At 38.8% G+C, this 22,876-nt stretch overlaps 7 protein-coding genes across 9 annotated transcripts; 5 read left to right on the forward strand and 2 right to left on the reverse strand.

Annotated features, from left to right (window-relative positions):
• The first annotated feature begins 1,551 nt into the window (after positions 1 to 1,551).
• Positions 1,552 to 2,508, forward strand: LOC104813102. The gene has a single exon (XM_010540625.1). The coding sequence runs from the start codon at positions 1,662 to 1,664 to the stop codon at positions 2,208 to 2,210; it is 549 nt and encodes a 182-aa protein (XP_010538927.1). The 5' UTR covers positions 1,552 to 1,661; the 3' UTR covers positions 2,211 to 2,508.
• A 1,292-nt stretch (positions 2,509 to 3,800) lies between these two features.
• Positions 3,801 to 5,775, reverse strand: LOC104813112 (peroxidase 42). The gene is made up of 4 exons (XM_010540636.2): positions 5,449 to 5,775; positions 5,059 to 5,247; positions 4,653 to 4,818; positions 3,801 to 4,499 (listed from the first exon to the last, which is right to left on the reverse strand). Exons 1-4 carry the CDS (start codon positions 5,674 to 5,676, stop codon positions 4,090 to 4,092), a joined length of 993 nt encoding a protein of 330 aa, XP_010538938.1. The 5' UTR covers positions 5,677 to 5,775; the 3' UTR covers positions 3,801 to 4,089.
• Positions 5,776 to 6,722: 947 nt separating this feature from the next.
• Positions 6,723 to 11,892, reverse strand: LOC104813121 (tRNA wybutosine-synthesizing protein 2/3/4). 2 transcript variants are annotated; one of them, XM_010540657.2, is made up of 10 exons: positions 11,046 to 11,892; positions 10,291 to 10,681; positions 8,866 to 9,972; positions 8,622 to 8,751; positions 8,229 to 8,464; positions 7,857 to 7,992; positions 7,653 to 7,729; positions 7,360 to 7,466; positions 7,147 to 7,209; positions 6,957 to 7,048 (listed from the first exon to the last, which is right to left on the reverse strand). In XM_010540657.2, exons 1-9 carry the CDS (start codon positions 11,818 to 11,820, stop codon positions 7,190 to 7,192), a joined length of 2,979 nt encoding a protein of 992 aa, XP_010538959.1. In that variant the 5' UTR covers positions 11,821 to 11,892; the 3' UTR covers positions 6,957 to 7,048; positions 7,147 to 7,189. The 2 variants fall into 2 exon arrangements, with proteins under 2 accessions (XP_010538950.1, XP_010538959.1); XM_010540648.2 differs by lacking the exon at positions 7,147 to 7,209 and having other exon boundaries at positions 6,723 to 7,048; positions 11,046 to 11,890.
• Positions 11,893 to 13,197: 1,305 nt separating this feature from the next.
• LOC104813134 lies at positions 13,198 to 14,291 on the forward strand. The gene is made up of 2 exons (XM_010540669.1): positions 13,198 to 13,901; positions 14,058 to 14,291. Exon 1 carries the CDS (start codon positions 13,362 to 13,364, stop codon positions 13,872 to 13,874), a length of 513 nt encoding a protein of 170 aa, XP_010538971.1. The 5' UTR covers positions 13,198 to 13,361; the 3' UTR covers positions 13,875 to 13,901; positions 14,058 to 14,291.
• A 949-nt stretch (positions 14,292 to 15,240) lies between these two features.
• Positions 15,241 to 17,197, forward strand: LOC104824909 (probable beta-1,3-galactosyltransferase 1). Its single transcript, XM_010557107.1, has 10 exons — positions 15,241 to 15,348; positions 15,466 to 15,557; positions 15,662 to 15,813; positions 15,887 to 15,950; positions 16,030 to 16,102; positions 16,216 to 16,336; positions 16,424 to 16,511; positions 16,602 to 16,727; positions 16,834 to 16,943; positions 17,042 to 17,197. Exons 1-10 carry the CDS (start codon positions 15,241 to 15,243, stop codon positions 17,188 to 17,190), a joined length of 1,083 nt encoding a protein of 360 aa, XP_010555409.1. The 3' UTR covers positions 17,191 to 17,197.
• A 295-nt stretch (positions 17,198 to 17,492) lies between these two features.
• Positions 17,493 to 19,738, forward strand: LOC104813143 (autophagy-related protein 8a). Of its 2 annotated transcripts, XM_010540688.1 has the most exons (6): positions 17,493 to 17,719; positions 17,862 to 17,915; positions 18,256 to 18,311; positions 18,388 to 18,440; positions 19,106 to 19,224; positions 19,325 to 19,738. In XM_010540688.1, the coding sequence occupies exons 2-6, from the start codon at positions 17,879 to 17,881 to the stop codon at positions 19,429 to 19,431; spliced, it is 372 nt and encodes a 123-aa protein (XP_010538990.1). In that variant the 5' UTR covers positions 17,493 to 17,719; positions 17,862 to 17,878; the 3' UTR covers positions 19,432 to 19,738. The 2 variants fall into 2 exon arrangements, with proteins under 2 accessions (XP_010538990.1, XP_010538982.1); XM_010540680.1 differs by lacking the exon at positions 17,493 to 17,719 and having other exon boundaries at positions 17,819 to 17,915.
• Positions 19,739 to 20,924: 1,186 nt separating this feature from the next.
• On the forward strand, positions 20,925 to 21,555 carry LOC104813154. The gene has a single exon (XM_010540701.2). It carries the CDS (start codon positions 21,038 to 21,040, stop codon positions 21,428 to 21,430), a length of 393 nt encoding a protein of 130 aa, XP_010539003.1. The 5' UTR covers positions 20,925 to 21,037; the 3' UTR covers positions 21,431 to 21,555.
• The last annotated feature ends 1,321 nt before the right edge of the window (positions 21,556 to 22,876 follow it).

Consider the following 22,876-nt stretch of genomic DNA (forward strand, 5'->3'; position numbering starts at 1 on the left):
ATAATAATAATAATAATAATAATAATAATAATTAAAAAAATAAAGCATATGATGGGACGTTAATGGGCTGGTATGAGAGCCCATGGAGAAACCTAATGAAATGGGCATCCACCATATAATGAGCCTCAAAATGATAAATTAAAAAAAAATTATGGAGAACATTAATAATACTATAAGAAATAAATATAAAAAATGAATTGAATATTTGGATTAGGTATAAAAATAAATGTAAATTTAGAAGAGGTTAGGAATGAATATTTTGAACTATATGCAATATCAACAATGGAATAATACCTTGTTTTTCTGTAAATGTATATGAAAGTAATGAAAAGTTCTAAAAATATCAGTTTCTAGTAAAAAAAAAAGTTGCATGAAATCAACATGAAACTAACGGATTTATGTTAAAGTAACAAAATTCAATACTAAATTCGAGAAGTTCCATGGAAAAAAAAACTAAATTCGAGAAGTAAGGCCCAATTTGGAATCAGAAACTAGATTTTAGGCGAAATGCTGAATTCGTACAGGCCCAATTTGGAATCAGAAAATGGACCTCACTTATCCCAATATTTTTTCCAAAATGGCCTACGTGCAATAAGCTATAATATGACATGCAGCGTAGCAGAAACTGGAATAACAAAAAATGAAATCTACAATTTAGAATGTAATGATTACAGATAAATAATTATTCTAATTCAATCACATCATTTTATAATGTGTTTGTCATCTGGGTCATGATGCTGCTGACACTTTCTTGTGGACCCAACAGGGTGACAGAAGATTTTGTAATGGAAATAGTATAAAATTGAATAATTAACGTATAAATACACTAATCTTTTTTAAATAAAATCCACTACAATAATTTAGACAAAAGGAAAAATAAAAAAAAAATAACCAGAGAAAAGACAAAAGAGAGGAAAAGACAGGCCAATAATGCAGCACTTGTAGACCGCTGGTTCGGTAGTCGCTATCCTTAACCATATCGTCCAACATCTTTTAGCTCCGTCTGTTTTCGACGGGCCAAGCTTACGCCACGTGGCATTAACCAGTGAGTGATGCCGCACACGTGTCGAACATATAATGTTGGAAAGGTCAGCTCGCTTCCCACGCGGGATTGTGGGATCCACCGCTGTCAGACAAAATGACATTGCAATGTAAATCATTTTATAGTTTTCCTCTTTAGATTTATATAGCTATGTATAAGTATGACTTTTGATAATTTACGGGGGTGTATGTAATCTTGATTATGTGTTTAGTAACAATATTGTTAAAATTATTAGTTGAAAATATGGGATAATAATAATTAGAGCCGATTATTGGATTATTCCACCCGCCACAAAGTGACAAAATGAAATCTGACATGGACGTAAGTTACCATGCACTTTGTTTGTGTTTGTACGTAACAAGAAAAGGGGCACGGTCCAATAATTTCCAAATATAAAGCAAGTGAAATTACAGTATTTTGAGGATAAGATTATGCTACAAAGGCAAGGATGAACAGGAACATTCACCATGTGTACCGTACGCCAACGTTATATATACGTGTACGCACTCTCATCCTGCTGCCTGCAAGAGTGTTCATAACTTGATCAGAAGACATAACAAAAAAACTTTTTTTTTTGGCTTAAAAATTTTGAACTAATGATTTCTCTGGAAAAGGGTTAATGAGAATTATTATGGGGAAAGGCCAGAGATTAACAAATAGCCGGAGCGAGCGGTTTCTCGGGACTCACAGCTACAGTAACCGCCACGTGGACGCCGCATCCTCCGCCGACCCGGAGCTCATGGAAGAGGATGTGTGGTCGGTGACCGAACACGACTCGGATCGATATCACGTCGGCGCTTGGAATTCACGCGCCACCGCGCCCACGCCGTCTTGGGGATTGAAGCCGGCTGGTCGCCACCACGTAGGGATTCCTGATGCGAGCGAGCGTGACGGCGGTGGGCGGATACAGATGTCAGCGTCGGCACCGGTGAGCGTTCCGAACTGGGGAAAGATCCTCCGGGTGGACTCTGCCGATCCGTTGGGAAGCGACTGGGATGATGACGTGGCGGAAACCGACGGAGATATGGTGCCGCCGCACGAGTGGGTGGCGCGTGAGAGGAGGAACGGTGGCGCGTCGGTGTTCGTAGGGGTGGGCAGGACACTCAAGGGTCGTGACATGAGCAGAGTCCGAGACTCAGTTTGGAGCCAGATAGGGTTCGATGGTTAATTAATTAATTCCACTAATTAATTGACCTAATATTTATTAGATATAATCTTATTTTTAATCCAAAAGAGAGTTGAAAACCTTGGCCAATGGTCTTTTCTTCTCGATCATCTGCTCTGAAGATTTATATATAGTATATAATATATGGTTTGAACAAGAACCAATAGTGCCAAATGAGTTGTTTGCAATTATATGAAGAATTTATAGGTATTTAATTTAATACAGGGATTGTAATTGAAGTTTCATATGGGTTTGAGATCCATTGACGTATTTCGTCGATAATGGAACCATAGACGGCCAAGGAATGATCTCACGTCCATCGATATGGCTGTATAAGCCAGAAGAAAAAGGAACGGCTATCGTGGGAACGTAAGCCCCGTTATGGACCAAGCGAATAACTGTTAAGGTCGGCCATAGTACCGTCGGCAGAGAGACCACGAAGGGCTCCACGCATGTCTCAGCCCCCCGCGAAGGAGGTCAAAGTCGGTCAACTCTTGCCGACGCTCGCTCGATTACGAGGCCGCATCCCGGAGGATATGGGGCCCGGAGACTTGCCTGGGTAAGCCCAATTAAGAACTGAACCCATTAGCTTCGACCCACGATGAATAAAATACAATCATCCTACTCATATATAAATGGAGAAGAAAAATTCAAAATCCGATGTGGGATATTTGTCTCAACCATCCCCACACGGCGGATCTGCGTCTCCGGCGAGATTCAAGCTCGAAGATTCTCCATATTTGTCAGGCAAAATCCCAAATTTGAATTTTAAGGCGAAGTGCTTCCACATGATTAAATATGGACCGGGATTGAAGATTTTGGTTTAGGAGAGGTTCAAACCGAGACAATGACGACAATTTATTTAATTAAACTTAAGAGGAAAAAAAATTAGGGTTTTCGAAACCCCGGGATGGTCATGAGGACAATTGATCTTAATATATTGTGCGATCAAAAAGGGCTACCAAAAAATTAAATTGGAATTTGGTACTTTAGACTAATATATAGTCGCTTACTTTATTTTAATTAACATGATATATGTGCTACCATCTATTTACCTAGACACCGCAATAACCATATATATTTTATTTATATAATTTTTTAAATTTCTTGACACGTGAAAATAAATTTGACCCTACATTACCGCACTCTTGCCTACACGCAACACCATCGCATATTGAATTTTCAAAGTGCCGCTTATACTATAAATCTATAAGCCAATGGTTGAGAAATGGAATCTTATCATATCCTTTTCCATATTCAATCCCCTTGGTTTTTTGTTCGTAATAATTCAATGCGGGCCATACTATATAGTACTATAACTTTGGAGTATCAATTGTTCTTTTTACGTGTGTCTTTTGGCTTTATTACAGGGCCCTCTTCATTTAGATTCTTTCTTTAATTTGGAATCTTTTATGATAGGATTAGATGTATCATGCATGCATGAATGAGTAAATAATGGAGATGATACCACATGCATGCATACTTGTAATAATCAAGCATGTGTATATATAGGCTTGCGTATCATCATCACATCCATTTCATGATACATCTTTCATATATAGAAGCATGATGTCCAACATGAACAAAATTCAAGGTATTAATGCGTCTATCTTCCATAACCAACTAAAAACGTAAACATCATACATTATCATGCCAAACACCATCCATCATATCATACATCATCATCATCATGCCCGCCACTGACCCACATTAAATTAAAACCATCCAAAAGATCACACTAGTTGCATAAAAAAAAGGGTCATCATCAACACAATGTGGTCACCATGATGATCACCATCATCACATCACGACCACTTTTATAATTATATGAAACCCTTCTTTTAAAGCTTTTATTTAACAACAACAACAAGCAAAAGGCTACTCAATGAAGCTTGTTAGCAACATTGCACTGCTTCCTGATCTCACCCTTGGAACCAGTCAGAGGGTTGTTCTCGGACAAGACCTGAATGGCCCTCGAGAACTCCTTGAAGAAGTAGTCCTCGTCCTTGGCCATTTTCTTCACGTACGGACGGGTTCGCTTGTCGTAGGCGAGCTGGTGGTCCACGAGGAGCAACCCCTTGTTGTCGAGGATGTTCCGGTAGTAGTTGTTGTCCAGTTTCATGGGCGTTCCACGGTCGTTTCTGACGTACTGCACGGCCTTGGGGTCGGGGATCGAGTCCGGACACTTGTGGAGCATGTGAGGGACGTGGTCCGGGTTCAGTGACGGGTCCACCTCCGGGTACAGCCTGTGAACCAGCTTCACACAGTGGGTTCTCCCCACACTGTGAGCCCCTGTGTACGGTCGAGATCCAAACCTTGATCAATGTTTTGCACTAAACATGGCCGAGACATTTAAAAAAATTAACCGGACCATATGATTCTTATCCATAGAGGATTAGATTATAAAGTCCAAATGATTGACAAAACGTGATGGAATACACGTACCGAGGAGGGCGACGAGGCCAGGAGTGTCGACGCCAATGGCCTTGAACTTGTCGAGGACGACGGATATGCTCTCGTTGTGGTCGGGGAGGTACTCCTCCAGCAACTCCGCTCTGCTCTTCCTCCCGTCTCTTCTCCCTGTCTTCAACGGAATGTGTGGCCCTCCCACCTGCCAAAACACGCCACGAATTCCAATCACACTATTCCAAAACAACACGTAGTTTCCTGGCCAAAGAACCAGACGTCATGTAGTTTCAGAGTTCCCCCGTGGCATATTGCCGAACCCATTAATTCCGTTGGATTTACGAATTCGGTGTCAAGAACTGGACTTTAAGTGAAAAAAATCATGACCCTTTATCTAAAAATGATGTTTTTGCATAAAAAAATTAAAAGAGATTGAAAGTTTTACCGCTTCGATGCCATCCCTTGCGGACAGAACGAGAATGTCAGCGCAGGAAACAACGCCGGGGCATTCCCTCTCCAAAGCTTCCTTGATGGTCTCTATGTACCGGAAGTTTCTCAGACCGAAGCTCCGGTCTGTCTCCTTCTCCGACAGCTCCCTCCTCGTCGAATCCAGCAAAAGTGACGCGTCACATGACTGTCAAGATAATCGGGCAGCGAAAAAAGTTCAAGTCTTTAGCTCTGTTTCATGTTCTGCATGTTCGTGGTGAAACGGAGCTGACAAATACTTTATAATTGTACTGAAATCTATCAACTTTTAAGACAATTTCCACCAAGAAAAAACACCCAAAGAATGAACCAAAAAAAAAGCAGGAATCTTTGAGAAAAGAATGAGGACCTGAACGGCACAGTCGTGGAAGATGTTCCTGAGCCAGGAGAAGGCGGTGTTCTTGTGGCGCTTGTAGAGGAGCCTGACTTGTTCACGGATGATGTCCTCTGCCTGAGGACACGTGTCCTTGTAGAAGTTCATCATCAACCCTGGATCGTTCCCTTCTTCTTCCGCTGCAGCTGCAGATAGTGTCCATACGCAGAAGATCGCCAACGTTAACAGAGCTTTTCTTCCCATTTTTTTCCCCGTTTCTTCTTCTCAGTCACTCGAGCTCTAACTCAGTGAGTCAGTGACCTTTGCTTTGGATATCTCTCTCCACGAGAGTGAAGCAGAGTACCCTCTTAAATAACGAAGATGGACTATTAAATGTTTAATTTTGTAATTGTGATAAAAAAAAAAAATACCAACTTGAAGACTATTAAATTATTCCTTCTCTGGAGCGATAATGCATGCAAGTTTTATAATGGTTTTCTTTTTCTTTTTACAAAAAAACAAATAATATTAAATCGAGAAATCAGATACAATAAAGTAATAAACTTGTAAATTGTAACGCACAAAGGTCCAAAGCCTCTTCTAATATCTCTCTATTCCTGAAATTTCTCTTCAACCGAAAAATTAGATAACGTAGATGAGGTGAGAGCCATTAATATCAGCGGAATCTTTCATTTCGATGAAGTCAAGGCAGATCTATTTATTAATTAATTATTTTTATTTACTACTATATACTTTCTAATTTGCCCATATATACACACAGTTTGTTTATTAATGTTCCTGTCCGCCGGTGTCTCACAAGTGAATTTATTGCGTTTAGATCGTCGAGGAACACTTCAATTTATAATACGGAGACCGGAATTTAGAATTTGAAAGTATTTATGAGCAGTTTATATATAAATTTTTTATGATATTGTGAATAAATTTGAATATAGAATAGTTATACCAGTATTGTGTGGAGTAGTTTTTTATAATCTCTTAAAAAAGTTACATTATCTTTTTTAAAATTATATAATATTTGCCTTAACAAATATGACTGATATTAAATTAATTCACAAGTGTCTACCGACACTCCGCTCCGCATTCATCTCATCTCAACTCCAGTGTGCCAAATGTGACGTTGGGGACCACGTCACGTGCCATCTTGAAAATGAAATAGACTAATAATATTTTACATCGATTTAAACTAATGGGCCCACTGCTTTCATATAGGGCCCATGGGCCACATACTCTGATTACGTGCTCCCGAGTTAAATATGATTGTAATCAATAATTAATTAAATAACAAAAAATGGTTATAACTTCGCTGTCAGTCGTCCTACGTGGCCATTAATGTGCAGGACAATAAGTCAAGCACAAATATAACACGGTCAAGACGTTATTGTGTAATACAAAAAGATACACGAGAGAGATATCGATCGGTACAGACTGCCCGTTTAGCGGTTAGTTCATGTCGCAGAAACCGGTTTATCGTTCCGGTTTTCCAGTTTAAGATATTACAATGCAAGGGCAGTCCCTGCAAGTCGCTTGCATCTCACGTCCGCAACAAGATGGCGAATACGAGGAGCGTACCATTTCACCTTCTCAATGTGTTCCACTGTGACTTCCCAGCTACGACCTGCACAATAACCGGAAAAAAACCCGATAGGTTATCATATTAACCGGGTTCTGTTTATCCCGCTAATACCGAGTTCAAGAACCAATCTAATCACCTACCCAGATGCAGAAATTCAGTTCCAGCATGGGAAAGAAGCCATTTTTAACACGGACAACAAGGTTCTGTCAACGCCGAAAAAGGCAGTTCCGAGTTCGAAACCGAACACAGAATTGTGCAAACCGGTTCAGTGGATAACTTCTAAACATGGTTCCAAGCTTGCAAACAATACTTTTTTGGACAATTCAAAAGCTTTTTAAGTAGTTAGTAGTTACCTTCGGCTATAGCGATTTGGTTTATGGATTCAGACACATGTTGGCACCAAAGGCTTTCATCTGAGTCCTTGACGTTCCCATGCACGTGGAGTACCCCTCCCTCCGGCCTGAAGTTTTACATCACAAGAATTACGACATTACCACCCTCGAGTCGGTATTCAGAAACTTCGGTTCGAGGAATGGACCGACGCCACAAAAGAATTACAGGAACTATAAAAGAAATAAATTCACAGTTATAACTTATAGTTATAGTTAATAGAAGAACAAATTTATTTTAAGGGTAAGGAAATGACCGTAGTGCCTGGACAGCAGTGACCCAGCTCCCTTCGCTCGTTGGAATGAGGCCAAGACAGACTCTGTCCGCAACTCCCTGTGATTAAACCCGATGTCGAAACTCAAAACCCGAGGTCAAAATTTCATAGTTATAACTGTTACGCAACGAAAAGTTTGCATGAGATGATAATGCAGTATGGGAAAAAAATATATATTAACAGTACTTTAGGTGCAGTAATCCGATTGTCCCCTTCAAGAACAATGCAACGGTCAGAAACAGAGTTTGCTTCAATATTACGCCTTAGGGCCTCAAAAGCATGGGGATTCCATTCGCAAGCATATACTAACTTAGCTTTTGCCCTGCGAATTGATCAAAGAAAAACTTCGTAATGTCATAGACCGAAGGTTCAGCATGAGTTTGGGACCGATACAATAGACACTGTCTGATGTGATAAGAGGAAGTGAAGTTGATATTTCAAAGCCCGGATCAAGATTTTATGATTGTCCAAATATATCTCTTTCTTAGGAAATATATCGGTGTTTTGCTATATGCAATTATATCGTTTTCAAGACTTCAATGATGAAAAAAGGCGTACCTGACTAGGAATGGGAGCACGAAATATCCGATTCCAGCAAACAAGTCAACAACAACTTCATTTTGGCAGTCCAGATTACCCATTCGGAGCTTTTCCGAGAGATTACCCCACGAAAACATGCATTTCGTAGCATCAAAAGAGTAAATAACCCCGTTTTCACGGTGATCGACCCATCCATTATCTCCCACAAGAATCTCCAATGTACTATCCCTTGTACCTGTTGATGCAATTCGGCCCTGAAAAAAGACTCGAAATTTGTCCAACTTAGGCAAATTCAATTGGGGTCGCACAAAAATATGTTATCATCGTACAACTTCATCTGTTCGTTGAAGGTATACAAATGCCGTGTGAAATTCGAAATAAAATTTGCATGAGGTTCAGAGATTGGCATACTTGGCGGGCAAGACGGTTGGCATTTAACGATTTAGCAACAGCAGGCCAAACTTCATCACCGATAGAGCTCCAAACTGGATCTCTAAAGGATGTAATGGGAAGCACAACAATATCCCCGAGCCGTTCCCATCTAAACAAAGTGCAAATAAACTTATCAGAGGGACGATAAATCAACAAAGGTGGACGATTATCACTTAACTAAACGAAAACTTGCCATTGATAACCAGCATACTGATCTTCATACCTCGGAGGCAGCTCTTCCAAAAGCTTGTTTGGTAGGCCTTTCTGTTCAATAATACATGTTATGGCTTCTTTCATCCTCTGTAAGGGGGATTTGGCAAGGTTTCTTGCTTCGGCTGTCACATCGACGGATTTTCTAGCACCATGTTCTTTGAGCAGATTCAAAGCCATGGTGCTGGATACATCGTTCAGAGAAAGCCCCAGAGTGAGTTCTCTGGTGAGAACGCAATCCCCCGACCCTTTCAAGTCACTCCCCATGAGCTGCTTTTCATGGAAAAGTCGAGAAAACTTTTCAGTCACGGGAAAGCAGATATACAAGCCGTTGTCATGTGAATTAACTTTTCTCTCGAGATCTAGCCACCTGAATCGTTTGAGGAGGTCCTTTCCAAACTTTGCATACTTTCTTTCCAGTTGTATCACCCACGGTTGAGACGAAGAGATTTCGGTCTTCAAATCTTTACAGCTTATATCCTCCCTTCTAGAAGGATCTTCCACAGGAGAAGCATGATTTCCGGAAACAGCAAGACTTTCGCTCATAGTCACTGCTTGAAGCAAGTTAATCTTCACAGGCTCACTAAACTTGGTCCCAAAAGCATAGCAAGCAGCCCCTCCTCCAATTACAATAAGATCATCACCAAGAACACTTGCGGTACTACGTACAAACAATTCTCGATTCAAAAAATCTAGGGTCACACTCCGCCAAACCCGGTGCTTCATGTCTAGCAGTGTAAACTCTTGACAGTTCTGTGAAACCGGACAACCACCAATTACACCGATGAAATGCTTGTAAACAAACATCGAGTGAGAAAACCGGGCACAAGGCCATTTTCCAGACACCATTTCGGTTTTCCAAGTACAGTTTCGGACATCAAAGCTGTACAAGTCGTTGAGTGCCTTTTCCCCGTCATACCCTCCAAACAAGAATAACCGAGACTCATATGCAACCATTGCATGAGAATGGCGTGGACAGGGCCATTGACCTTGCTGGTCTATTTCTTTCCACTGAAGGCCATCTGTATCAAAGAGATGCAAGGAGGAAGATACTCCACTGTTGTTAAGACCACCAAAAACGTATATTTTTGAACCAATAGCAGCAGCTGCATGCCGATGCCTGCATACCGATGAATTTGCACTTTTAATGATAAGTTCAGCTGAGAAATCAAACGAACATATAATGCGATCACAGCAAGTCAAAAAGAATTTTGAGAAATCAAAGAAATCCCACATCAAAGATATCGAAACAAGCACAAGAAAATGTAATTAACTGCTTCTGGGACATAGATAAGGGACTTTTCATCATTTCATCATCGGCACTTCTCTATTTTCAAGTTTATCGGTTCCAACAATGGATTGCATATCTGAAAGATTAGGTAAATAGACAGGTGCTCGAGAAAGGGATAAAAGAACAAACGCATAAAATGACCATCACCTTGGAGGGAACTCACAACCACTACATGTCTGCAATCTCCATTCACACTTGGGCACATCAAAAACCCACAGATCATTCAGAACATTCAAGGGATCAGCCCTTCCTCCAATGACAAACATGCAATCTCCAACCATACAAGCTGCATGGCCAAGTCGTGGTGACGGAGAATCCTTAGTAGCAATAACCTTCAACGTACCAAATGCAGGGTCGAGCAATAAAGTCTCGTTTCTTCGAGCATGTCTACCTAAACCCCCAAATCCGCCAAACACAATAATTTCTTTCCGTTCTTTTTTATCTATAGCGCAAGCTGAATGACCCCAAAGGCGGAGCTTCTCAACAGGTTCTCCATTAATGGACAATGTAGAGAGCGGAACACAATCTTGTTGCAGCCCTGCAATTGATTTAGACCGAAACTGGCTGTCACGAATATAATGGAAAGTTATCCTGCAACCAAGTAGACATGACTCAAAATCCTGACAGATGTAAACTATACTACAACAAGTGAAACCAGAACTGTAACTACAATGTGATATAAAAATATCCAGTGATGGATACAAAAATACACACCTAAATTCTAATAAATCAGTCAGCCATAACTTCTGGAAATGACTAATCAATAGCACGGGAAAGATTTCATGGTCCAAGATATCAGCAAGAATGCAGCAACAAAATGTTCGTATAAACATCAGCCTCCACTACAGCATCGTCAGCAAGATCATAATCATTAGTAAGGAAATCACAACTAACTCAATTACCATGATGCAAGCCGCCATTATCGATGCCCGAATCATGATTTCCGACTTGATTCTCGTAATTATCATTGATATCAACCTCGACATGGCTCGCATCCTCGGCTAGTTCATTCTCACCCAGATTTATCCCAGGACCCGTGAAACCATTACTTCGCAAGGCTAGAAGAAACCCATCAGTTCGTTTCCTATTGGCTTCCATTTTCTCATTGGCAATGTCAACGAGGAACCTCACGTACTCAGGCGAGACCATAAGCTTGTGGGTATCTCCCAGAGGAACCTCCATTCTTATCGAGCATCGTATAGCAATAATTACCCTTTTGCCATCACCGCAAGAGGTGATCCCTGATTCCCTGAACCCGGCGGCTATAGCCGTCGACACAAGAAACTGAGCAGAACACAAGTCTTTGCATTCCACGGCAATGATCAACGGCTCGAACCGGAAGACTAACTCGCTGGTCTGGTGAAGTCGGTCGACCCGAGTTGACTGAGTTGGGAAAAGGAGGGGAAGCACCGAGTCTGGATCGGCCCGGTCGTGGGTGATGAAGACCCACGAGCCTCCGGCGGCTTTCTTCTTTGTAGACGAATTCAATGGAGATTTGGGCTGAGAAAGGATGGAGATTCGGCCGGAGCAGGAGCTGGTGGTGAAGTACGAAGGGTGATGGTTGATGGTGTCGAGGAGAGGGATGATGGGTTCGTCGAGACTTCCTTTCGGTGATTTATCCGTCGCTGAAGAGCCCAATATCGCTAAAGTTGCCGCCTTCCTCTTCGCGAACTCCATCTCTCTCTCTGTCAGAGAAACCTTGCAACGGCAGTAGTGACCAAAAACTGATAAACCCTTTACCTAGGATTGAGACGACGGACGAAACGGCGATGACAGTTGCCGTTTCTATTTAAACGACGACGTTTCGAAGAAAATGGAAGTCTGCCACGAGTCTCTTTGCCATTCTTTAATCTGGTAAATTAAATATGCATATGCTTGCGACAAGCACTCAATAAATCCGTATTGAAAGTTGAAATTAGGAAACAGTAAATAAACAAATAAAGGGCATAATTTTGTTTTGGTTTTGTTACAAACAAGTCTAATGTCTACCATTGCACGTGTAACAGTAATACTAATTCCTGCTAATAAATTCCTAATATTTATTTATTTGATTAACACTAAATCAATAATTTCTAATTACAATTTTCATCGTCACTTCCACATAAAAACAACAAACTAGTTATTTTTTAAGTTTAACATTTTTATTGCTTCCACATATCATGTGTTGTCAACTCATCTATCGTGATTTTTATAAAAAAAAACCATTATGTTTGCGTAAACATCTTGGGCTTGGGGAGAGAGAGAGAGAGAGAGAGAGAGAGAGGCGCTCAGTTATCGGGGCAAAGGAGCTGTTTGGTGAGAGAATTTATGAGATAAGGTTACAGAAACTAAACATTTGTTTTGTAAGTAATTAATGGTGTGTCCACGTCATCTCCTCCTTTTGCATTCCACTGACCATGTGTGTGTGTATATATATATTTGTATATTTATATTAATGATCTTTGTAATATCTAGAAATCATTTATAACGGACGAAGACGATGACATATTTTTGTAATCTCGCAGGATCCTAACAAGAATATGCGAAGGGCTATCCATCCATGACGTGGTTGGTGAAAACAATTAAGAACCAGTTAATTCACACATCATCATCATTATCATCATCATTGTTATTATTATATTACATCTGGATCCAATACTATATTACATTTCCATTGATGTTGCTTGAGATTATTTCTTGAAATATATTTTCACATATTAGACAAAGCATTTTCTTTTTGTTTTCTGTTGTCTTCTTAATCACTCTTGTACATTTAAGAAATAAAAAAAATAGAATAAAAATGTCTAATCATACAGCCAGCAAAACCAGCTATTGGGAATCGATGCAATTTTAAAATTAAACCGAGATTCCATATATACACATTATATATGTAATACTTCTCTGTCTTTTTTGCATGATGCAGACTATGTCATCATTTTTTGGCAGGTGACAGTAGTAGAAGTAGTACTTAGTCTACTTCTCTTGTAACTCGTTATTTATCTTTTTTTCAAGGAAAAAAATATTGGAAGCATTATCTTTAAGTACAAATTATTGCATTAAAAAAAAGTAGGAAATTATTACATTTGGAGTTTTGTGAATTTGTGAAACCTCTCTCAATAGGTTAAAAGAGAGATCGGTTCATGTTCTCTCCTCTCTCTCTCACGTGTTTATCCATTTTCACTCGACTCCCCAAACAACAGAGACCAATCTGACAAACGGGAAGGTGATGTAAGACTTCCATGGCTAGCAGACGGAGGTCTTTGTCCATGGGAATGGCGGGGGAAGACGAGCTCCGAGAAGAAGATGTGTGGTCAGTTGTGAAAGAAAGAGACACTTCAGGTCCTGAAATGAAATTTCCAAAAAGTATGCTTCCTTCTTTCTCTTCCTCTTCTTCTTCGTCTCCATGGCACTTACCTAGAACAGTGATTCGGGAGAGAAGCAAGGAAGGGTCAGGGGCAAAACAGTCATCTGCTCCTGTGAATGTCCCTGACTGGTCGAAGATTTATGCGAGCAAGAGGAACAGCATGAAGAAGAGTAGTCATTTGTATTATGATGATGATGATGACGATGGTCATGATGATAGTACTGATGATGATGTCATGGTGCCTCCACATGAATGGGTTGCAAGAAAGCTGGCAAGAACACGGATCTCATCCTTCTCCATGTGCGAAGGAATCGGGAGAACACTCAAAGGAAGGGATCTAAGCAAAGTTAGGAACGCTGTCTTAACAAGAACAGGTTTCTTGGAGTAGCAAACAGATATCTCATTATCATACATGGTATGTAGCAGTGAGCATGCAGCATGAATTCTACCCTTCATCATATCATCATCATCATGGAGAATAGGATATCTACATCATCATTATCGATGTCATTGTCCTTATCATCATGTGGGGATCACATACCAAAAGCTTATGTTTATTTATTTTTATTAGATAAGTATCATGGCGAATGATGATGATGATGACGACAACGACGACTGCATGGGACCCATGCCATTTTCTTATGTTGTCGAAATTTTATTGCTTTCACCGTTTTCTGGTCGATCGTGTAGTTCTATAGACCAGAAATAAAATTTATTTAGTGGTTCCATTTCATTTTCTTTCGCATTAAATATAAATCGAATGTTATGTTACACATCAACAATATAGTTTTATATATTTTTTTTATATTTCCGCAGTTATGTGTACTTATTTCTACAGTCCTTACTGAAAATCAAGGGGATTCGATATAATTATGATATTTTTTTTTAATCTTTTTCGATGGCAATGACTTAATTAAGGCTGGCAAAAGCCATTTGATTTATGTGTTACTATTATGTTAGGACAAGCGTTGTTTAGTTATGTTAATAATAGCCATTAATCACTAATTCAAAACACTCCATTGATATTTTCGGTGCATTAAATGCCAAATAAATTAACGTTACTTCTTCTTCATTTTGTCCGTTATAAAATATTTATTCTAATAATTTTGATAATTGCCTTCAAATAGGAAGTGATAAACTCGTACATTGTGTTCGTAAGATCTCATACATCTCTTTTTTTCCTCTTTTGGAGGAAAAAGAGAGACCAACCTTAATTTCTATATTATTTTCCATTTCCAATCTTGTATATGTTGTTTTATTTTCTACCAATATTGGCGCTAAGAGAATAGAGAGGGAAATGTCAATGAAAGGCAAAGGAGACGAATTTGTTTATAAAAACTATATTAAGAGAAAATGGGCGCTCTTTCTGTGCATCTCCAGCTTCTTCGCTGGCATGTCCTTCATCAACAGGTATGAAATGAGATCGATCCATCCACTTGTATCAAACTTGTTATTTTTTTTATTGATTAATAAAATGTATTGATTTTTCTTATAAATATTTTCGTGTTTGATTTCGTGTTTGTAAATGTCAAAAAATTCTTTTGTATGGTTTATTTTTTTAAAAGAGAATTTAGTATCTGCTTCTTTTTATGATGTATGAAAGGTTTGTCTTTGTATGCATGAAATTCGAGGTCTTTGGGTATAGAAATGTAAGATTAAAAAAAAATGTTATCGTTTCGTATCAGTATTTTCTGTTTTTTTATTATTATTTATAAAATGGATATATAATAAATAAAATATGTTTGGTTTATGAAATGGTGAAAAGGGTAAGAACAATACCAGAAACTAAGATCATATTAGGCAAATCGCGCATCGAATACAAGCCTCTCGAATTGAATTCCGAAGACTTTAATCCGAAACTCGTAAGCCCAACTCTCCTAATCTTTTATGTCTTAAGTTATTTATAATTGTTTCTTGCTATAAAAATAATAATAATTCAAGATGTTTTCCTCGTTTGATCATTTGGTTCTTTCATAAAGGCTCTAAGACATTCTGCAAGCTACAATAATGACGGCTCGGTTGAAAGAATCTCCAGCACTCGTGTTTCGACTCAGCAACTCAGTCTTCATGGGTGAGGATATAAGTATATATATATATGTATATATGAAGACTCATCATATATATGTCGGATACATATGCACGATTAGGGTTTTTTCTAATCATGCGGTGTTACAGATCATTGGATGAAGCTGTGATAAAGTCGGAAAGCTCGTATAACAAGACATCATCGAAGTCGGGACGAAAATACTTGATGGTGATTGGGATCAATACCGCGTTTAGCAGCCGCAAACGCAGAGATTCTCTGCGTTCCACTTGGCTTCCCCAAGGTTATATATATATATATGCATACACACACATAGGTTTTCATGATCGAACCTTTGTTCATCGTGGCATGGTCAGGTGATCAACTGAAGAAATTAGAGGAAGAGAAGGGTATAGTCATACGCTTCGTCATTGGTCACAGGTTAAAATTGTTCCTAAATTTCATCACCTTATCTTTTATTTCTTCCTTCTTGTGAATCTGTTTCTCCCTTGATCTTTAGTATGGCTGGGGACGGGGACCTCGATAAAGCCATCGACGAAGAAGAGAAGATTCATGGCGACTTCTTACGATTGGTAACGTTCATTTTCATCAAATATTTGATATAGTATATGCCTTTATATCAATATGTATATATATGTATATATAGTTGCCTTGTGAGACAAGTCAGTAAGGCGAAAATATGCAGGACCATGTGGAGGGTTACCTAAAGTTATCACAGAAAACAAAGACGTATTTCGCGACGGCGGTTTCTCTTTGGCACGCGGAGTTTTACTTGAAAGTCGATGATGACATTCACGTCAATCTCGGTAAAAAAAATATCAAATCTTTTTTCAAAATGTTACAGATTGATCGAAAGATCTGAGTATTTCGACAGAAACTCTTTCTATGTGCAGCAACTTTGGCAACAATACTGTCTGAACATCGGAACAAGCCTCGGGTCTACGTCGGTTGCATGAAGTCCGGTCCGGTTCTTGCGAGGAAGTAAAGCATAATCTCTTAGCAGTTCTATGCTGAATTGAAACAAATTTCAACTATTGCGTTAATGGTTTTGGTTTAAACCGGTTTGGTTAGGGGAGTGAAGTATCACGAGCCGGAGTACTGGAAATTCGGGGAGATCGGTAACAAGTATTTCCGGCATGCGACGGGCCAAATTTACGCCATCTCGAAAGATTTGGCCGATTACATATCGGTAAACCGGTAAGTTTAACCATCGGTAAACATGAATACTGCAAGAACAAATACCACATTGCAATACCGAGATTTCGAGATTTTGATTGGATAATTGGATTGGAAACCGGTTCAGTAACTTGCTGCACAAGTATGCCAACGAGGACGTCTCACTCGGCTCGTGGTTGATCGGTCTAGACGTTACCCACGTTGATGACAAGAGGCTATGCTGCAGCACTCCACCAGGTGAATTTTTTATATTTGCAACTTAACCCCAAACCTTTCATATTATTTCTCTAGAAACCCATAAATTGTTTAATTTGCAATATCTCGGCTTTGCGTAGTTTGCGAGTTCAGAGCCATGGCGGGAAAATTCTGCGCAGCATCGTTCGACTGGAAATGCAGTGGGATCTGTAACTCGACCGAGAGAATCGCAAAAGTCCACGAGAGGTGTCGTGAACCAGAAGACGAGTTGTGGAGCTCGAGTTTCTAAATTATTATTTACAAATTCACCAATTATATGATATGATATATATATATATATATATATATATATACACACACAATATTTTTGTTTAAATTTCCTTTATATTTCGATTGCTTTGATTTTTGTTGGAGATAATATTGCATTTTTTTTGTTGCCGAGCAAGAGATTTGTTCAATTTTCGGAAGTGGGTATGCGATATTACAGGTCAAGGCCCAATATTGACCCATTAATCATACGACGCCGTATGGGACGTCCCAGTATGTTGACGTAAGATAATGGAGATTTACTTGTAATTCAATCAACGGAATCCGCCTCGATGCCAAACTGTGGAAGCATTCGGTTTCGTGGAGGAAACCACAACAAATTGAAACCCTAATCATTGAATATTTTAAATATTCTTCTCCTCCTCCCCTGATATTGACCCTCTTGTTCTTTTGTTCTTAATTTCGCACAAAAAAAGGCTTCGTCGTCAAATCAAATTTCCCTGCGAACTCTTTTTTTTTTTTTTCCGGATTACCAGGCGTTTCTCTTCTGGGTATGTTTTGTTTTGGCTTTTTTTCTTGTCAGTTTGGGTTTTGGGTTCTGGGTTTCTTCCAATTTGGCGGACGATTCGATTAATTTTGTCGGCAGCTATCATAATTTATTAATTATGATCTTCGCGTGCTTGAAATTTGCAGGGACGGATCGGACCGCCATGGCCAAGAGCTCTGTCAAGCTTTCTAATCCTCTCGGTTCGTTTCGATCTTCGTTCCCCCCCCCCCCCTCTTACTTCCTTATTTTGTTTCAAGAGTGTCGGAAAATCGTCGAGAAATAGCTGCTTTCTGCTGAATAACATTTGATTACCATGAATTTCGGAGCGATTGTGTTGAATATGTTCACATACTACTGCATTTTTTTTTTGTGTGTGTGTGTGGATTATGTTAAACCTTATTGCTAAAATTGAGAAGAAATCATTAGTGAATGGAAAGAAAGATTGTTTCAGATAAGAGCTTCCTTATATTGCAGTTTCATTGTGTGATGTCTGATGTTTGCGGTCTTGTTGAATATGATTTTGGTTGGTTTCTATATCAGAGGTAAGGCAGGCCGAAGCTGCTCGTATCAGAGAGAAGTATCCGGACAGGATTCCAGTAAGTTTGTCGAAGAGATTCTCAGTTAATGAACCTAATTCTCGGTCGTTTTACTCTAACTAGAAATCGTGTACAGGTGGTCGTGGAGAAGGCCGGAAAGAGCGATGTTCCTGACATCGATAAGAAGAAGTGAGTTTTCATCTATCTCTCTCTCTCTACATGGATCTTGAATCTTGATGTTGGGTTGTAGCCGATATTGTGCCCTGATTCCGGCATCCAGATTATTTTGTGTGAATCGTAAAATAGGTCCTCGTTTTCTTTCGGTTTCTGCCTTTCCATTTACGCAGTCTTGGATTGTCTTCAAGTCTTGAATAGCCCTTCACTTATGTTCCATTCTTTGTATCATCATATCCTCCTATGTTCTTTTATCTCTTATGCGCCAATCTTGAACTATTTCCATGGCCTCTGTTCGATTTTCTGGAATTTTCATGGCTAATGTGGAGTGTAGACCTCAAAAAGGGATTTTGTTTTATCTTTTAGGATTTGATCCTGCTTGGATTTGAGACTCATTCTTTTGGAGACAAATTCAAGGTTATTCAGTGCAAAATTTATTGGTTTTCTGAATAGCACACAATCAGTCGGTAGTGGTAGCCTATGACTATGAGCTACTAACCTTTGATTTCGAATCATTGAAGCTCGTCTTGACAACTTACAACCCCATTGTTAGTTGCGATTTTTGCATGAAAATGCTTTGTTTCTTGGATGTGTTGCGCTTTTCCCGAGGGTTTTACTTGGTGCCACCTGCAGAATCTCAAACATAAAAGCGTTTCTTATCTCCGTTGGTTTATATATAGGTACCTTGTACCAGCTGATCTATCTGTAGGCCAATTCGTGTATGTGGTCCGGAAAAGGATCAAGCTTAGTGCCGAGAAGGCCATCTTCATCTTTGTCAAGGACACATTGCCTTCAACTGGTAAAAAAGCAAACCTTAACCCGTCAACGTTATCATCGATCGTTCAAGATCCAGTCCCGTCTTGCCTCTTTTTAACACCTGTGATGAACTCTTCTGACAGGCGCCTTGATGTCAGCAATCTATGAGGAACACAAAGACGAAGACGGGTTCCTCTACATGACTTACAGTGGAGAGAACACGTTCGGATCTTCCTTCTACTGCCACTGATTGAATGATCCTCGTACGGACGTTGGTGTTGCATGCATAACGTACACATATAATTCAGGAAGGTTAGATGATGATGATGGTGATGGTGATGGTGATGATGATGGTGATGATGATTGTACATTCATTCCCTCTCTGTGCTTTGGCTTGTTTCTAGTTTTCCATATATGGGTGGTTCTCTCTTCCGAGCTGTACATTGGATCAGTGCAGATTGTTATAATCTGGTGACTTGTTCGAAATACATTTGTCTTTGGATTATGTGATTTGTTTTATTTTTAATATAGTTTGTTTATGTCCGAATTTCAATTTACTTAAAAATATGTTATACTGTTTTGCATGATATGTTAATGTTGCACTTTTTATAATGTGTTCTTTATCATATGTTAAAACGGGATTCTAATTTATCCAAAAACATAGAAGAAAAAAACATAAATATCAGTTGTTATCTTACGGAACACAAACTATATTTACAGAAATAAAATCAAACGATAAAAGATGTAATACAGATTATCATTTGTATCTAACTAATCAAACTATATTATATGATATCGATAACATTGAACAAATAAAAAACAGATGATTTTTTTTTACAAGACCGTTAAAAATTATATATATAAAAATTATTAATTATAGTTTTTCCGAATAAATATGTAAAAGTTTCATGGATAAAACATGTGGTCATCTTTTGGGCCCAGTATTTAGTTTTCTCTAATTTTGTTAATGGGCCCAATGGCCCCATTTGTTCTCTCTCCCAACCAATTGACTCTCTTCCCCTCATCGTCTTCGTCTTCTCTCTCATCGGTCCGTTTCTTCCGCATCCGGCGACCCGCCTTCATTCCGCCTGTCGCTTCTCAGGTACCTTGTGGATTAGAATCTCTGTCGTTATATGTTTGATGAAATCTCGAAATCGATGTTAATGATCCCTGAAATCGAATCTTGCCTCCTCTTAGTTGTTTGATTTGGGGTTCGATTAAGGGTTTTAGGGTTTTTCTCCTGTTTTTTCAATAATATTTGAAATTTCGGTGTTTGATTTAGAGTTTAATATTTGATCCCTTTAAACCCTTGCTTAAATCTCTTTAGAGCTTGTAAAATTTCGGTGTTCAAATGTCTAAAGCATATGCAATTGCCAATAATAATATACACTTCAGTCTAGCCATTTCTGGAAAATTAATTCTTGTAGTATGATTAGTTTCTCCCTCCTTGGAGCTTCTGCGGTTCTGTTGCTAGGTCTTTGTCCACCCCTTTTGATTTTGTTTACAGAGTTACATCACACTAATACCATGAAGAAGGGTATGATGCGATGGGACGACGAAGACAGCGGACCCTCCTCTTCCGTCGACAGTTAAATGGTGAAAAGGGTAAGAACAATACCAGAAACTAAGATCATATTAGGCAAATCGCGCATCGAATACAAGCCTCTCGAATTGAATTCCGAAGACTTTAATCCGAAACTCGTAAGCCCAACTCTCCTAATCTTTTATGTCTTAAGTTATAAAGAAGAGCAGGAAGACCATCGGAACTACTTTTGTCATGAATCTCCTGTTTTATGTTTCTCATTTTCGGTGTTAGGATATTACAGAGCTCTTATATGACCTGACTTGGTTCTTCAATGTCTTCTGGTCTGGCAGCAAAGTTTGCAAAGAAAGATAAGAAAGGATTCGACTACGAATCTCTGCAAGAGCACGGTTACAAGGCCGTCGGTTTACCCGACATCCCGTCTCCCGAAGAGAAACCGAACTGGTCTTGGTCTACGGGCAAGGAGAAACGGGAAACAGAGGGAGCGAAAGAGACGTTTCAAGAACGAGAGGCGACAAGAGCTGCTGTCGCGGATGGCGAGAAGCTCGTGGACGCCCAGACACGGAGGGACAGAAGGGACGTTTCCTTCTCGCAGAAGGAGAAACGGAAACGAGAAATGGGGCAAGCGAGTAGAGGGAAGAATTACGTGGAAGAAGAGAAGAGACTGCTGAGAGACAGCGGTGTTTACTCCGGGTTTGATTCCTGAAATGTTTCTTCCAATTTCAACTCTTCATGATCTTGTAAGATTCTGCAAACATCGTGTGGAAGCACAGCTACATCTTTGATCTTGTGAAACTCATTTATGGTAGACCGTTGACATAATTATATGCACCGCAGCCCTATAAAAGATGTGTATTAAATGAGATTCGAAATGAAGTTTCAATAACTTTCTCTTACAAAAAAAAAAAAAAATTCGTAAAGAACGAAGAGACACGGACGAAGCCTCCCTCTCTTACCTTGCAATAATTTTGGGGTCGCATTATTCATACATTAATGTATATCGGTACGGACCTTCCTCCATGGATATAAATATATTAGAATTTTATTTTATAATATTTGCCTATAGTTTACCCTAACTATTTTATATTAGGATGTCAAAATGGGTTCGGTTCCTAGATCCATTTATAAATCATCCCATACTTTTTCTACTAAAAGACAGATCGAACAAACCATCTAATCACGAGCTAGTTCGACAAATCCACGAATTAATCTACGAATCATTTTTTTAATTTTTAAATATTTTAAATATTTTTATATTAAAATTGTCTTTGTAATAGATATTTGGTTTGTTTTGTTTAAATTTTTAAATTTTTTATTGTATTTATAAAATTTATAATATTTTTTAGGATTTAAATTTTATTTTTTAGTTATGTATTTGCCTTGCGAATCGATTTTTTTGGCTAGCGATTTAAGTTGAGTCGAGTTGAATCAAGTAATTTTTGCTTCACCAAAAATCGGATCTGAGTTGTGATGAATTAAACGAGTTGGATTGAGTTGAACCAACCCATTTTACATCATATTTTCTATTTTCTTAAAAAAAAAGATTTTTTAAATCCTATCTATTATAAAAACTTTCATAATTCAATTCAGTTTACACTCAAATTTTCGTTTATCAAATTTATTTTCTACAGTTGTCACTCTCACTATTTAAAATAGATGTATATGAATCTAGACAAAAGTTTTCCTCAACCATTTTTAATGTATATTTGTTTTTATCATCTAAAATCGCATAATATGATAATGTATATTACATATGCACAAAATGTGAAATTAAAGAACTTATAACTACGATTTCATTAAAGACTTGCTTTAACCGAAGATTTCGGAGCATTACATGTGACATTCCACCATTTGGTCAAATATAACCATTAGCTTTTTGTCCTCCGAATATTAAATATTTATAATATATTTCATAAACTATATAACAAATTTCCATTTGTTTTGTCTTCTTCTTTCGTTCATGCCGCAATAGCACGTGAAAGTGTCGGACTAGTATTATCTGCTTCTAATTTACCGTATGCTATTACTTAATAGATCTGAACTTCGATCTTCACCGTCTATATTTTTAGGACATAAATCGCACGGTCAGTACGAAAGTTAATCAGTATATGTAGGTGCAGGAGATTCTTATCCTCCGACAGCGTTTCAATAC

Source organism: Tarenaya hassleriana, unplaced genomic scaffold (assembly GCF_000463585.1).
Source record: "Tarenaya hassleriana unplaced genomic scaffold, ASM46358v1 Cleome1, whole genome shotgun sequence".
NCBI lineage: Eukaryota > Viridiplantae > Streptophyta > Magnoliopsida > Brassicales > Cleomaceae > Tarenaya > Tarenaya hassleriana.